The sequence below is a fragment of the Crinia signifera genome, chromosome 2 (assembly GCF_055691185.1).
Source record: "Crinia signifera chromosome 2, ASM5569118v1, whole genome shotgun sequence".
NCBI lineage: Eukaryota > Metazoa > Chordata > Amphibia > Anura > Myobatrachidae > Crinia > Crinia signifera.
The window spans coordinates 43,551,136-43,567,079 of NC_139218.1; the positions used below are offsets into that span (position 1 = coordinate 43,551,136).

The following is a 15,944-nucleotide window of genomic DNA, read 5'->3' on the forward strand; positions in this document are numbered from 1 at the left end:
ACTGCCATTATTCACTAACGATATAAAACCTAGACCAGAAAGGGTACAATTATATGCGCCTAAAAGGGCAGAGAATAGCAGAGGTAGTGCCAATATTCAAAAAAGGAAAAAAGGAAGATCCCGCTAATTACAGACCCGTTAGTTTAAGATCAATAGTGGGTAAACTATTTGAAGGATTTTTAAGGGATGGTATCCAGGAATATTTAGACCATCACCATCTACTCAGTACTAACCAATATGGGTTCGTGAAAAATCGTTCATGCTAAACTAATATACTAGGGTTCTATGAAGAGGTTAGCAAAAACCTTAATAATGGAAATGCTATAGATGTGATTTTCCTAGATTTCGCTAAAGCATTTGATACTGTCCCACACAAGAGGTTGATTAATAAAATGGAGAACCTGGGATTGGGTGAAAATATCTGCAGATGTTTAGGGAATTGGCTGTGTAATAGAGAACAAAAAGTGGTTGCGAATAGTGCCGTATCAGATACGATACCGGTATTAAGTGGAGTCCCCCAGGGTTCGGTTTTAGGGCCCATTCTGTTTAACATTTTTATTAACGATATTGGGACGGGGTTACTCAGCAATGTTTCCATTTTTGCGGACGATACAAAACTTAGCAAAGTCATCCAATCATCAGAAGATGTCACCATGCTCCAAAATGATCTTGCAATTCTAGATGAGTGGGCAAAAAAATGGAAGATGAGGTTCAATGTAGATAAATGTAAGGTTATGCACCTTGGGAGACACAACCAGTGTGCTAGTTATAACCTTAGCTGAGAGGAACTGGGTAATTCCATACTTGCAAAGGTTCTAGGAGTCCAAATAGACAGCAAACTGGGATGTAGTGCCCATTGTAATGTAGCTACTAAAAAGGCCAACAAAATTTTAGCATGTATCAAAAAGGGGATTGGAAACTAGAGACTCAAGGGTAATTATGCCACTTTATAAAGCATTGGTAAGACCTCACCTCGAATACGGAGTACAGTTCTGGGCCCCACACTATAAAAAGGACATCATAGAATTAGAAAAAATCCAAAGGCGAGCAACAAAACTTATTAGGGGAATGGAGAATTTAAGCTACGAGGAGAGATTACGCAAGTTGGGACTATTTACATTTGGAAAAGAGACGTGGGGACATGCTCAACATGTACAAGTATATCAGGGGCCAATATAAGGAACTGTCACACATACTCTTTTCTACTAGAAAGGAATCTAGGACGAGAGGGCATGAGTACAGATTAGTTGAAAAAAGATTTCGTTCAGCTAGTAGAAAGAATTTCTTTACGGTCAGAACAGTCAAACTGTGGAACTCTCTTCCCGGAGAGGTTGTGACGGCTGGCACAATAAATGCGTTCAAGGCAAAGTTGGACAAACATTTACTGGATAAAAACATCCATGGGTACAATTAAGGAAATATAATCTGGTTGTAAAATATCAGAACCTACCAAATCAGCAATGGATATCTATACCAGGTTGAACTAGATGGACGCAAGTCTTTTTTCAGCCTTACCTACTATGTAACTATGTAACCCTAAATCCACTTGTTCCATTATTACTTACATGATTCCTTGCATGCTGGAACAAGGCATACTGTAGCAATGCAAGTACCAAAGGAAAAGATGAGTAATAAATACTAGGGGCCAGATGCACTAAGCTTCAAAAGTAATAAAATGGAGAGTGATAAACAACCCACCAATCAGCTCCTGTCTGACATTTTTCAAATACAATCTGTGACATGGCAGGTAGAAGCAGATTGGTTGTCTGTGCAATTGTGCATAACTATGACCCTTCCACAGCTCTGCAACACAGACAGGCTGATTGGGGCCCGAGCTGATGTCACAGACCCTCCCTGAAAACTTTTGGGCAGGCCTGCATTTTTGTTGACACGCCCAGAAAACATCAGGTTACCTCCCCTAAACGCAGACTTCTGGACAGTCAAGTTGCAAGGGGGTTGAAAAAAAGTAAGGTACTTGTGGAGTATCACGGCTCCCATCGTATGGCATCGTATGCCATATGTAGTGGCATACGATGGCATACGATGGTATACGATGCGATGCTTACCGATTTTTGATCATTTCTGGTCAAAAATCGTAAGGAACTTGTGGAGTATCACGGCTCCCATCGTATGGCATCGTATGCCATATGTAGTGGCATACGATGCCATACGATGCCATACGATGCGATGCGATCGCATCCGATTTTGCACTGAAATGCATCAAAATGCATTGAAATGTGTAGTAAACTTGTGAAATGCCCCCAAATGCCATTTTTCATAGTGTACCACCCCCACTATCAACGTCAACCCGAAGCGTGGCGAGCGCAGCGAGCCCGCGAGGGGCGGCGGTACGCGTCCTACGACCTTTTCATACCCCCACTATCCACGTCGGCGTGGAGTTGAGAATAGAAAGTGTGGCAAGCGCAGCCAGTCACCAAGCCCGAAGCGTGGCGAGCGCAGCGCGCCCCGCGAGGGGACGCGGATACCTGTGAAGCCCGCGAGGGGACGCGTATAGCTGTGAAGGTATCTGCGTCCCCTCGCGGGGCTCACTGCGCTCGCCACGCTTCGGGCTCGGTGGCTCGCTGCGCTCGCCACACTTTGTATTCTCAACTCCACGCCGACGTGGATAGTGGGGGTATGAAAAGGTCGTAGGACGCGTACCGCAGCCCCCTCGCGGGCTCACTGCGCTCGCCACGCTTTGGGTTGACGTTGATGGTACACTATGAAAATGACGTGGGGGTGGTACACTATGAAAAATGACGTGGGGGTGGTACACTATGAAAAATGGCATTTGGGGGCATTTCACAAGTTTACTACACATTTCAATGCATTTTGATGCATTTCAGTGCAAAATCGGGTGCGATCGCATCGCATGCGATTTTTTAGCATACGATCAGCATACGATCAAGGTCGTGGGAGCCGTGATACTCCACAAGTACCAAAAGTAATCACTGATTTTTGTTGCTGTTTGGCCACCCGCATGCGCTCTATGATGTGTACACATGCGCAGTAATTCAATAATCGATTGGCTTGCTAATTCGCCCAACATCAATCAGGTCTGAATATCCCCTATTGATACATGCCTGCTCAGTTTTGCTGCACTCACTAGGACAAAGGGTTAAACTGTGTTTCAGCCAAGCTGAATCTCAGCTGGTTACGAACATCCACGGTCAGTTGTTTTAAAAAAAAAAATCCAGTATTTTAAGTTCCTGTGTTTTGTGAATTAGTGTTTTCCAATGGTGTACTCATTTGTGTTTGGTGAATTTGTTTGGTGAATTAGTGTTTTCCAATGGTGTACTCATTTGTGTTTGGTGAATTGGTTTGGTGAATTAGTGTTTTCCAATGGTGTACTCATTTGTGTTTGGTGAATTGGTTTGGTGAATTAGTGTTTTCCAATGGTGTACTCATTTGTGTTTGGCTGCCGACTTTGCTGGCACCCAAATACTGGTCCTGATTCAAAAAACACGGGAGACCCCTCTTTCCCCCATATTTTTGGTACCTGGACCTATCCAAGAGCCCAGTGCTTGTTCTTTAAATACAAAAGGACCTCAGTCTTTTCCCCCCTGTATTTTTAGAACCAGCACTGTCTCAAAGAGTGCGTGGGCTGGTTATGCTTAGAAGAAGGGACCCCATGCAGTTACTTTTTTTTTTTTAATTAACTCTTTCTTACACTTTTGTACACACAACTGCTGCACGGATCTCACCGATCCATGCATGCTTCTCCAAACATGCCATTTGAAAAGTGCATTTTAAGCTGAATTCAGTGGTGTTTTAAAAAAAATTAAAAAAATGAATCTTGGTAAATGTCTGTGTTGTAGTGTTGCCTACGGAAAGTCCTTTCGAGTTTGGACGATGGTCTATTGATTCATACGTGTGCTCTACTGTGATTTTTATTTATATTTGAGCAAACTGTGCCGGGTTTAGCATTTTGTAAATGACCGAGATGCGTTTAAATACACATTAGTAAATTTACCCCAAAATGCCTAATAAGGAGTAAACTGATAAAGATCTGATTAGGATTGGTTTTATCCTTATTGGAGACACTGTGGTCATTGGCTGACCCAATTGCTTCAGCTTCACAAATTGATCCAGCACCCCAATGCAAAATAAGACACAATCAGGGTACATACTTGATGTGTGCGGGCAGCCGAGGGGTTAAAGATGACAAATGTTATAGTACAACTCCTGCATCTAGTCGTGTCTGACTCAGTTGGAGTATTTGAATGTAAACTGTACACACACATACACACACACACACACACACACACACACACAAAATGGTATACGGTGAGCTGTGTGCCGACAGGCGGTAGTCCTTCCCCCAGCCATCCACTAGGGCGTGGAGGGAGAATAGAATAGTGTGTGGCGAGACATGTGAGGGGACATGGGACACTTTGACATTGTCCGTGTCGACCCTGTTGACATTCAGGACAAAAAAAGTGACAAACCCGTGTCGACCTTTTGGCTGTCGATCTAGCCATTGTCGACTTAATGCCTGTGATGACCTTCCAACCATGCCACCTTAGCCATGTCAATGCATGTCATGTGTCGACCTACGCCAAGTCGACCTTCAGTGGTTGACACAAGGCATGTCAACCTAAAGCTGTGTACACATGCATCGATTTTTGGCTATTTTCGATTCGATTTCGCTTATAGAAACAAAATCGAATCCACATCGAATGGTTTTTTAAGACACTTTTGATCTGCATTCGATTTGATGCGTGCTCCCGTTCTCTCAAAATCGAACAGAAAAATCTACTGTGGAGCCAAGGAAATATCGAATTTGATCCAATAAATCGAATGCGTATAATGTACCATGAATGTAAATCAAATTTGATATTGAATTTGATATCTAATGCAAAAGTACAGATCTAATGCCAAATTGAATGGAAAGAGCAAATAGAAAATTGAATCTAACATCGAATCAAAAGCAAATCGATGCGTGTGTACATAGCTTTATATTGGTCAACCCAATGACCCATACTCCACAAAATAGCTATTTAGGGTGAGATTTAATAGGATGAGAGATTCAGAAAGTGAGAGATTTGGTGAGAAATCAGTTTGATTGTTGCAGTGTAAAAGATTGCCGCTTTAAAAAAAACTGGAGATTTCTTACCAAATCTCTTACTTTCTGAATCTCTCATCCTATTAAATCTCACCCACTGTCTATGTATATATAGACAGACAGACAGACAGATAGATAGATTTGATAGATAGATATATAGGGTGGGATGTATCAACATACATCTCCGCCCTTCGCACGGCAGCCGCCGCGATGCTACCGCATATGTACTAACATATGCGGCCAGCATCGGGCTGCGGTAACGGAGACCCCCGCGATACCTGTGATGTGGGCTGCGGGGGTCTCCGTCACCTCCCGGCGGCTGCCAGCGTCCCCCTGCGTCTCCTCCTCCCCCCTGAAGCCGGATGTCCTCCCGGCTGTGACACCAGGGGGAGGAGGAGGTTAAAGGAGGACGGGAGGGGGAGGGCGGCATGTGGACGGCGTACGGCGAAAGAAGCCCATAGATACCCTGGCCAGCGAAAACGGGGCGAACCGGTGATGATACATAGGAAAATGCGGTAAAACAGGGGTTTTACCGCATTTTCCCTTTAGTACATCCCACCTATAGATATATAGATACTGTAGTGTAGATAGACAGATAGATAGATTTGATAGATAGATAGATTTGATAGATAGATACTGTAGATAGACAGATAGATAGACAGATAGATAGATACATAGATAGATTAGATAGATAGATAGATAGATAGATAAATAGATAATTATATGGTGTCATATAGAGAGTCTCTAGATAGATAGTTCCACCATATTGTGCAGCCCTGTAGTCTCTATCACCTATAACACAACCAGGGGTAGAAGCATGCACACACATCAAGCACACTATTGTATAACTTTATTATAATTACTGTGATCTCTGTCTGTCTGTCAGAGTCCATGCACTTAAACGTTTGAATTACTCCATTATGCAGGAGGACCAACGGGTCCTATTGTTACTACAGTGAAGGCAGCAGTAAAAATAAACTCCTGTAATTTCCCCCTGCCTGCAGCGAGCAGGTGAAGTAACCTCACTCCTTCCCAGCAGCACCCTGGCAGGGGCTTTTACAAGCTGGCACTGTACAGTGGGATATTTCTAGGACCCAGGGATGCAGCAGGGGGCTGGAGCAGCAGCAGGCAGGCAGAGCAGACTCCTCCTTATCTCCAGTGTCAGACCTGACATCAGTATGGTAACTTGCAGCAGTCACAGGAGCAGGCTGGCTGCTGGAGATATGCGCCTTCTCCCAGTACCTGCTGCTACAGAATGGATTGTCAGCTCTGCTCCATCCTCTGCCTCCTGTCCTGGGTGTCTCTCAGCTGCTCAGAGGAACTGACCCCTCACCCATCTAATGAAGGTAATATACAGTACAGCCCGCAAGTCTCCTGTATCCTCCAGCAGTGTCTCTGCCTCCTTCTCCTAAGCAGATCTCCCGGTGCATCCTCGCTCTCGCTGCTGGGAGCACACTATCCAAAGTTACGTCTGTTACCTGTCTGCGATCTTACGTTACTAGTTGGGTTATTATTAGTTTTGAAAGGGTCTGTGTTACCTGTGCTGTCTGTATGCTGGGGCTCTTTCCCATTTACTGCTGTTTTATTTTTTTTTTTTTGCATTTCGTGGGATTTTATGGGTTAAGTGCTGCAATTGGTTTGGCAATGTTGGGTAATGGCTGGTGAACCCCTGGAAGCAGCCCTGTTACCCTGGTGTGTTATCCTTGCTGCCCAGTAATTGGGCTGGGTGCGTGTGATCCTGCACTAAGTTTGGGAACTTGTTTCCTTCAACTTTTATTTCACATTCATGACATTGTAATAGTGTGGTATTAAATGTATAGATTGTTCTTGAATAAAAGAAAGTTCATTTAGCTTCTTAGCAAAATAGCATTATTCCATAGTTTAGTGATAAGTGGTAGAGTACACAACATATTGTCATCCATTCTATTCATTACTTCTTACATGATATGAATACTTTTGTACAACTGTACATAAAATGAAAATGCTATCTATCTATCTATCTATCTATCTATCTATCTATCTATCTATCTATCTATCTATCTATCTATCTATCTATCTTTATCTATATCTGTCTGTCTATATGACAAACTGTCATAAATGTGAAAAAAAAGTACCTAGCAGTATTGGAGGATAATAGTGCTATCCTGAATGTCTATGGATAATTATATATATATATATATATATATATATATATATATATATATATATATATATATATATACACACACATATATACATACACACACGCACATATATATATATATATATATATATATGATATTGTATTTCCACCTGTACATTAGTTATACTAGTATTATATATGGCACGCACACGCACACACATACTGTATATATTATACATATATGTGTGCGTGTCTACTCTATATGTTTATATGTATATATATGCTACACACACACTTCAATATATTACATTAGTACAGGTAGTACTCAGTAAATTGTGACTAAAGCAGTATATCTCTATATATCTATATACACACAGTATACAGAAGCACACACACACACACACACACACACACACACACACACACACACACACACACACACACACACACACACACACACACACATATATTATATATATTTATATTCTGCTTTATTTACTACCATTTACTGAGAACTACCTGTACTCATGCAATCCATTGAAATGTTTTATTTTGTGATAAGTATAAAGGCAACTTCATTCGCATTTAGCCGGCTCTGCAAGACTTCTCTTTTAGATCTTTTATCCCTAATCAAGGGTCCAGTTGCTTAATAATATGAAAGTATAGCATGCAGGCAGAGTACATGTAACAGTGGCAGCCCTCAAAGTGTGAGGCTTTATCTGCACTAGTGGAATTTATGAGACAAACACCGCAGAAGGAGTAAATCCTTTGTAATTAAGTTAAGCTATTATTCCTTTGTGAATTGTACCCTTCTGTGATACAGTATGCAGCTCTGTAGGCTAGTGATAAAAGTGAGACAAAATGTCAACTGTTTGCCTTTATTAGCTAAATAGGTTACGCTTTTCATAACTGCTTGTGACGAATGTTTGGTGGTGGAAATTTCTGCAGGAAATCCTAAACAGACTTTTCACCTTTCAACTTGCTGAGCTGCTTGCTACTATATCTGGGATCATTGCTTCTTATGTTATTTTGGAATGTTAATGGTAGTTTGCAGGTTTGGAGCAGAGTCCCACTGTGTGCAGAAATATGCCAAAAAATTTGTGCAAAATGTGATTAATGTCTTTTTTTTTGAGTAACTTGCCTGGTACTAAGAATTCATTGGGCCCTCCAGCAGTATAACAGTTAATGTAGTGACTAGGTAGATGTAAGATAGCATTACTCTAACTATTAGACAGAACACTTATTACATTGTTCAATCTCTCTATGTGTGTGTGTGTGTGTATATATATATATATATATATATATATATATATATATACACACACACACACACACACACACACACACACACACACACACACACACACACACACACACACACACACACACACGTACGTATGTACTATCTATCTATCTATCTATCTATCTATCTATCTGTCTGTCTGTCTGTCTGTCTGTCTGTCTGTCTGTCTGTCTGTCTGTCTGTCTGTCTATCAATATAGCATACATATATATTGTACATGTGATATATATGAACACTTGATATTGTAACATTTGGACCTTTTTTGTTGTTTTTATTACTGACTGTTTCTTTTAACATCATGTCATGGTAACTATATGGTTAAAGGGTCAACCACTGGTTTATATTATACAGATAGCCAAATTGTCCTATGGTGGGCTGGAATATACAACTGCACTTTGTTACTTTTTGTATGTAGGGATCTGTACCCCGATGTCTAGCAAGTGGACGTAGACAACAGACTATTCAAAATTCGTCTACTGGAAGTTATATTTTTAACATTTTATATTATATCTCTGTTCCAAGTGTTTAATGATTTGCTGGCGTTGTATATTAAGTTTTCACTTATTAATGTCATCTCAGAAAACCCTCCCATATCATCAATCCGGTGTGAACTGAGCTAAGTGTGAATTTCCCACTTCCATCTCCTACACGTCTGTTCTCTTTTTCCCACTGAACAAAGTGGGCAGAATTGAATCATGTCTATTCCATTTACACTGAATTGGTAACTAAAGGGGGATTGAAAGCAGCTCTGTAACATGGCTGAGGGCGATGCGTGCTCCCAATAAATTGCCATCGCTGTCAGAACAGATGGACCTCACTTCTGTATTCCAGACTTAGAAATACATGTCCCCCTCTCATTCTTCAGGATGTTTTCATGAATAAACAATTAATGAGGCATTAAATTGGCTTGTTACTTATGTACGCTGGACTGCATAGTCATTACTTTTTTCGTTTCTATAGGTGTATTTTAACCCTTGGAGTGACAAGGTCTCTGTGAGAGACGTTCAAAATATCTGCGAGAAATGCCGGCGTCGCTCACATTTGTTATATAAATTCAAATAAAAAAAATGTGAAAAAAAAATAAAAAAAAGATTACATTTCCTATATAAGGTAAACATTACGGGTCTTTATGATGAATAAAAATGTTCTGCGCGGCAATTTTCACACCCATTTTGACAAATTCACTTGGCACTCAAAGGGTTAAAGTTACCGCACCGTTGCCAATACTAGCATTACTATGTACTATATAATGGTATTTAGAATTATGTTATAACTGTGTAAATAACTAGGTTATTGTGTACAGTTGGGTGTAAGTATATTGTACATGATGTATGTATTGGTAGTACTGTATAGTTAGGGGCATTTCTTACTACTGAGTGTTGTAAACAGTCTATACTCCCCCCCCCCCCCTTGTTTTAAGAACACTTTAACTCTTTGTGCTCCAGACTTTAGTACGACTGTGCTAAACGCTGATGTGAAGTCTACTTTTTCCATAAATAATGATGTTGAAATATGGCTAAAAGCATTTGACTGTCAGGGACTGCCACAGTAATAAGTCATTATTAGCTATTTTAATGGATACATTATGCCCACAGTACTGGAGGTGGGTTCAGCATTATTGGAAGCAAATGAAAACTTTTTTTTGTTTTGTACAGAGAATGTGAGAAATCCCTCTACAGAATAGTCCAAATAAGTATTCTTATATAATACCTAAACGTTGTCCTCGTAGGATCCCCATAAATGGCATTAATAAGTCTTTATTTTGTTGCAGTGCTGTATGCTTAAGGCCATGCAGTGAATTCCCCTGGTTTATAATCTTTAACAGTTAACTTTTGACCCAGGTCATTAACAGGATTATCAGTAAATTTATTTAAGCTGTACTGACAGTTTGGATTGTTTTAATAATATTTTGATTGTGAAACGGGGAAACGTAAGAAAAAAAGCCTAATATCGACTTTTAAAGAATAACGACCGTAATAGTTTTAGATACATAAAAGTTTTAATGAGAATGATGTCATCTATAAAATGATTGTGTTTTTTTTTAAAAAAGTGCTGCACCATTTTCTATACATTCTTTATGTTTTTTGTAGCTTAACTTTGACTTGATGTCACCAGCGGTCGTATATGATATTTCGTTATCGTCACTGCAGCGAAGAGTCACAGAAATGAGTTCCTTTGCTTTGTCTATCGTTCTTAAGCAATTGCAGCTAAATAATTGCAACATCTGTTTATAGAACCCTCTGTACTCTGCGCGGTGATTTTGAGTTTATTTGAAAAGCGGATACTTGGAATAATAATAAGTTAAAACAAAAATGGGATTTCCCAAATAAACTGCACTTGCCTTTAAAAACTTAAACCATTCCTAGGCACACTTACTAATTGACATTCAGTAATAATGCAAGTGAACGATTAGACATCCTCGTTTGTCTTTGTGATGTCCATCGGTCTTAATTATTTCCAAATGTTTTAGACAAGGTAATGATTATAGAATGCAGAATGGAAAGAAGTCTCAAATTAGCCCAGAGATGCACAGATGTAAATGTCTGTTTACTGCTTTCCGTCCCAGGAAATCAGAGGGGAACGCTAGATGGTAATCTGCATTTACAGGCCACAGAATGTTTTATTCTGGAATGAAACGATAAAAGACCCAGATTGAGACATGAATAAACACAAGAGGGAAGATAAAGATAGACAGATATTGTTGATATATATATATATATATATATATATATATATATATATATATATATATATACATTACATTAACATTATTAGCAACATTGAATTTAGGTTCGGAGAATAATGTATTTTTAAATATTAGGTTTGCTGAGTTTATGCTTCTGGAAAGGAACCAATACATATGATAAGTCTGATATTTCTGTTATTATAGTGGTTTTGGCTAATGGATTTAAATGTCAGCACTTATTTTATCTCCTGTCAGGTTATGTATATCTCAGAAACATTTGGTTACTTACACTAGATATCAATTACAGGCATAACGCCACTCAAATGCCTTTTTTGGTAAAATGCTGTAATATCTAAACTAAATTTAGCTATGGTGCAATCCACTCAATAGCAGATTGGTAGCCGGGGTGTGTATATGTTACTGTGCACCCAGAGTGGGTCATATTGAAATTTGTCTTGCTTTTTCCTGACCTCTGTTTTGTGTTACAGCCACTTGATTTTTCTCCTGTAATTCTGGAGAGTTTCATTTATGCAAAATTAAACATGGTCAAGACATCGTCTGTATCCCTTGGATTATGATATTGTTACGGCATGGACAAACAGCTTCCAAATGAGAACCGTGTCTATGACAACACAACTCAAAGCTACTTAATGAGCATCTCTTTAGATTCCGTGATATTTTGTCGCAATTCTGAACACTTCAGATAGTGTCGAAATTGATGCAAATCGAACGCTTCCCAGAAAGTAGATGTGTACGGGCCAATTCACTGACATTGCTTTGTAAACTAACCTTGCGTGTACAGAATAAGACTTTTATCTTCCTCCACTGGCAAATATATATACTGAATATAGCGATAATTCTAATATTGATTACATCGTTTCTTGGTTTTATTACACGATTACAGTGTAGTGACCTGAAAGTTACTTTGGGACGGAGAATCGTCACTTCTTGTAGTTAGTGTGATATCAATGTTAATCTTACAAAAATATTTCCTCAACAATCCTTGTTAGTGTAGTGATCATATAACATGCATCAGAATTCCATCATTGTATTTACTAATATTAGCATAGAACACATCCAATAAGTTTAGTAACTGAAATATCTACCACTGTTTGGTGTATAACATACACTTAGTTGAGGCTGACTTGCAGTCATTAGCAGTTCGGTTTGTCCCATGAACCTACCAGACTGTTGTATGTACAAGTAAAGTGAATGTAATATAGGCTCACACAACTGAACTTCAGCTCCACGTACTGTAGCTGGAATATTATGGTCATGAAATGAATCTCCTTCTTTTTAAATTATTAAATACTGTAACCATACACAACTCCCAAAGTCACTTGTGATTGCGGAAATACATTACAATTCTACCGGTGCAAGATACAGAAAATATGCTTACGCATCACAAGGTAGACTGTCTTTTTATTTCTGTGTTTCTAATGTACACAGTAAGAGATGACTGTAAAAATAATATTTCTATTGCAGACATTTCTTTGGTCCTAACGGTGCCCACACACGTATAGATATTGTATCCAATTAAATGTCTATCCAATTTCCCTTGAAATTCAGATCACCCCTGATCATGTGCACCCACAGTACAATTGAGTAAACAATCAGAGGGTTAGATAAGTCGTTTAACGACCCATCTAACCCTGCAAATCATAAACCTCATTATTGCCACATCGTTCATCATGCATACACACGGAACAATGTGGCCAAATCGAGCACAACCGGTGGGCATCCGCATTGGATAGTGATCATGTTTACACGGTTGGCCGTTCTGATCAGTCGAAGATAGCCATATCGTTTAAAAAATCTAAATCAGCTAGAGCCATTGATTTTGTCTTGTGCTGCATTATCTTAATTTCTTCCAAATTCCAACTTTCGGTTTGATATTTACTTACAATAAAAGTATATAGTTATGTGGTGGGTTCAGGCAGGATCAGATTGAGATTTACATAGGCTCCATGTCAACTAACTTGCAGAGGTCCCTACCAATAAAATGATCAATCGGATATACTGGCAACGTTGTTATAAAGTAAATTGTGTAATTACGCCCAGCAATACAAATGTGTTAAACACATTATAGTGCCGCCAGTTCACTTTATGCCACAGAGAAACACCAGTTCACATATGCGATAGTGTCCTCAAGCCTATGATATAGTTATGTGGTCAACTGTTCCAGCTGTTTTTTTTTTTTTGTTAATCCAGCTCAGTCTGAACTAAAATATAGCACAAGGAGGGTAAAGTTCAATGCAGCCCTCATGTTAGAGACACAACATATAGAGATATGTTAGCGATTATGGTTCGTACTATTATGATTCTATGAATTAGCAAAAACCTTAACTTTGTATTTTATTAGTGGGCACTTAGATGGAAAATAATAGTAATCAATCAACCATTTCTCCCCTTGCAGTTCTCCCATCAAATGTAACTCGGTCTCCCCCCCAACTACTTCTAACAAGTGGGTAGAGGTAGGGATATAATTTTTGGGTATCATACAATATCTGCTGTATGGTGTCACAGTTGCGTTCTACCTTCATGCTCAGGTAATGTCATCAATGTACTGCACTGAGCACATCCTTAAATAACTTAGCATGTTGTGTAATAGCAGCCAACATCATCACCCAATGTACCTGCTGCTTGTATATAGCTGATTGTAATAAATAGCTGGAGAGAATTCATTTGGTGATGAAAATATAAAGCTTGCATTTTGGAAAACCAAAAAGTCACCTGAATGACCAATATTTAAACATGCGTGACTTCCCTGGGAGTCCACAGGAAACAAAATGGCTTTCTGCACTGGCAATATAGTATACCAAGCATTAAGATGGGTGAGTGCTATAGGTTGTGTTGACGTTAATGAAAGGCGAAGTGAGCACTTTTCAGACAGTGTGTTGACTACTAGTCCATTTGCTTAAATTAGTTTTTAGATCATAGGCGTTTAAGTGTTAGCATTGAGTACCTAAGTTTAAGGACATTATGAACAAGCTCTTAGTGCCTTTATACATAGAAATCTGGAGTTGTTACTAATGATCATGTTTCACAAGGAACAACACTTGTTGTAAGTCGCTGCTCCCAAGCGGTGATCTAGACACAAGGAAATCACAATCAGGGCTGGACATGAGAGGAAATCACACAATCAGGGCTGGACGTGGGAGGAAATCACACAGTCCTGGTTGGACTTGGATGTGTGAGGAAATTGTACAATCAAGACTGGACATGGAAGGAAATTACACAGTCATGGTTGGACATGGGAGGAAATCGCACATTCAGGGCTAAATATAGAAGGAAATCACATTCAGGGCTGGATCTGCGAGGAAATCACACATTCAGGGCTAGATATAGGAGGAAATCACATTCTGGGCTGAACATGGGAGAAAGACACACAGTCAGGACTGGGTATGGGAGAAAATCTCACAATCAAGGCTGGACTCTGAAAAAAATAGCACAATCAGGGCTTAGCACAAGAGGAAATCACACAATCAGGGCTGCACAATGGAGGAAAAAAGACCAAAAACTTTTTTTATTTGCCCATTACACAAAATTCTGTGTGAAGTGGGCAAATCACAAATAGAAAACAAAACTGCTTCAGATACAGTCGCGCACAGATATAGAAGTGTAACTTATCAAGTGAATCAGTACAGTCTTGTGAAGAGGGGTATGATGAAAACAGCCCACTAAAACAATATTGAATGGTTCAGTAATTACATCTGAGGTGTGACTGGAAGGATGTGTAAAATAGAATATATTGTTGGCTGTTGTTCTAAACCTGTGTATTGCAATGATTTAGAATTATCCAACATTAAAAAGTGTTAAGGTCCATACACACTGGGCGACTATGTGTGTATGGACAGTGATGATCGTATTCATTGCTGGAGGGAAAGCCGCTCGGTGCATACACACTGAGTGGCTTTGCATAGCGCAGTGCTATGCAAAGCCATCCTCAAAGCCGCTCATCAGCAGATGAGCGGCTTTCCCGGCAATGATGCGGGAGCACGCAGCAGCCCTCGCCGCTCATCGCCGGGGCATACACACTGGGCTGCTTTCAGCGGAAAGCCGCTCAAACCTGCTGTTTTGAGAAACTTTCAGCTCAAAGTCACCCAGTGTGTATGGGCCTTTACAGTTCCAGAGCTATCTTCAGTAAGTTTTAAGAAATTGTATTATTTCATTTTTTTGCCATAATTTTCCTCTGGCAGATGTTTCTTGGTTATAACATAACATGACTGGGAGTTTGCCACCAGCACAGTACAGTATAAATACCTGGGAGCTTATTATAATGCACAAACTCAGCATTTTTAACCTTTTGCAGGCCTTTTATTTTATTTTTTGCAATTCAAACAGTCTGGTTTAAATGTATAAAAATTCATTTTTTTTTTTTTATTCAAAATTTTGAACGATGTTAATGTTTTTATTTTAAGGTGGCTCACCACTGGATCTGCTACTAGCACTAGGGCTGTTTAGCCTGACTAGACGGTGGACCTGAAAGGGTTAAACCAATATGGCTTGGCACACTAGTGTTCCTTGAGGTGTTCTCAAGTGTGCCCCGAGCTAGAGATGTCCACACCAGTTTACAGCCACCACCACCAGTTCAACTGTTATTCACTGTTTTTTTCTGCTCCAGTCCTGGCTTTGTATCCTGTCATATAAGACCATTGCAATGTTTTTTTTCTGTGGGTGCCAATGTGCTTTCCCTGTGGGGTTTGATGGCGTGCCTTGGCAAATTTGATTGGTGTGTCGCAAGTTGAAAAAGGTTGCAAATCACTGC

At 39.7% G+C, this 15,944-nt stretch overlaps 1 protein-coding gene across 2 annotated transcripts in view; it reads left to right on the top strand.

The window, feature by feature from the left end:
• Window positions 1-6,238: 6,238 nt before the first annotated feature.
• The window catches only part of EPHA3 (EPH receptor A3), a 351,028-nt gene continuing 341,322 nt past the window's right edge, over window positions 6,239-15,944 (top strand). For both annotated transcript variants that reach the window (XM_083171936.1, XM_083171937.1), the window contains exon 1: window positions 6,239-6,411. In XM_083171936.1, coding sequence (XP_083028062.1) covers window positions 6,321-6,411 — 91 coding nt within the window. In that variant the 5' untranslated portion in view covers window positions 6,239-6,320. The remainder of the gene's footprint in view (window positions 6,412-15,944) is intronic.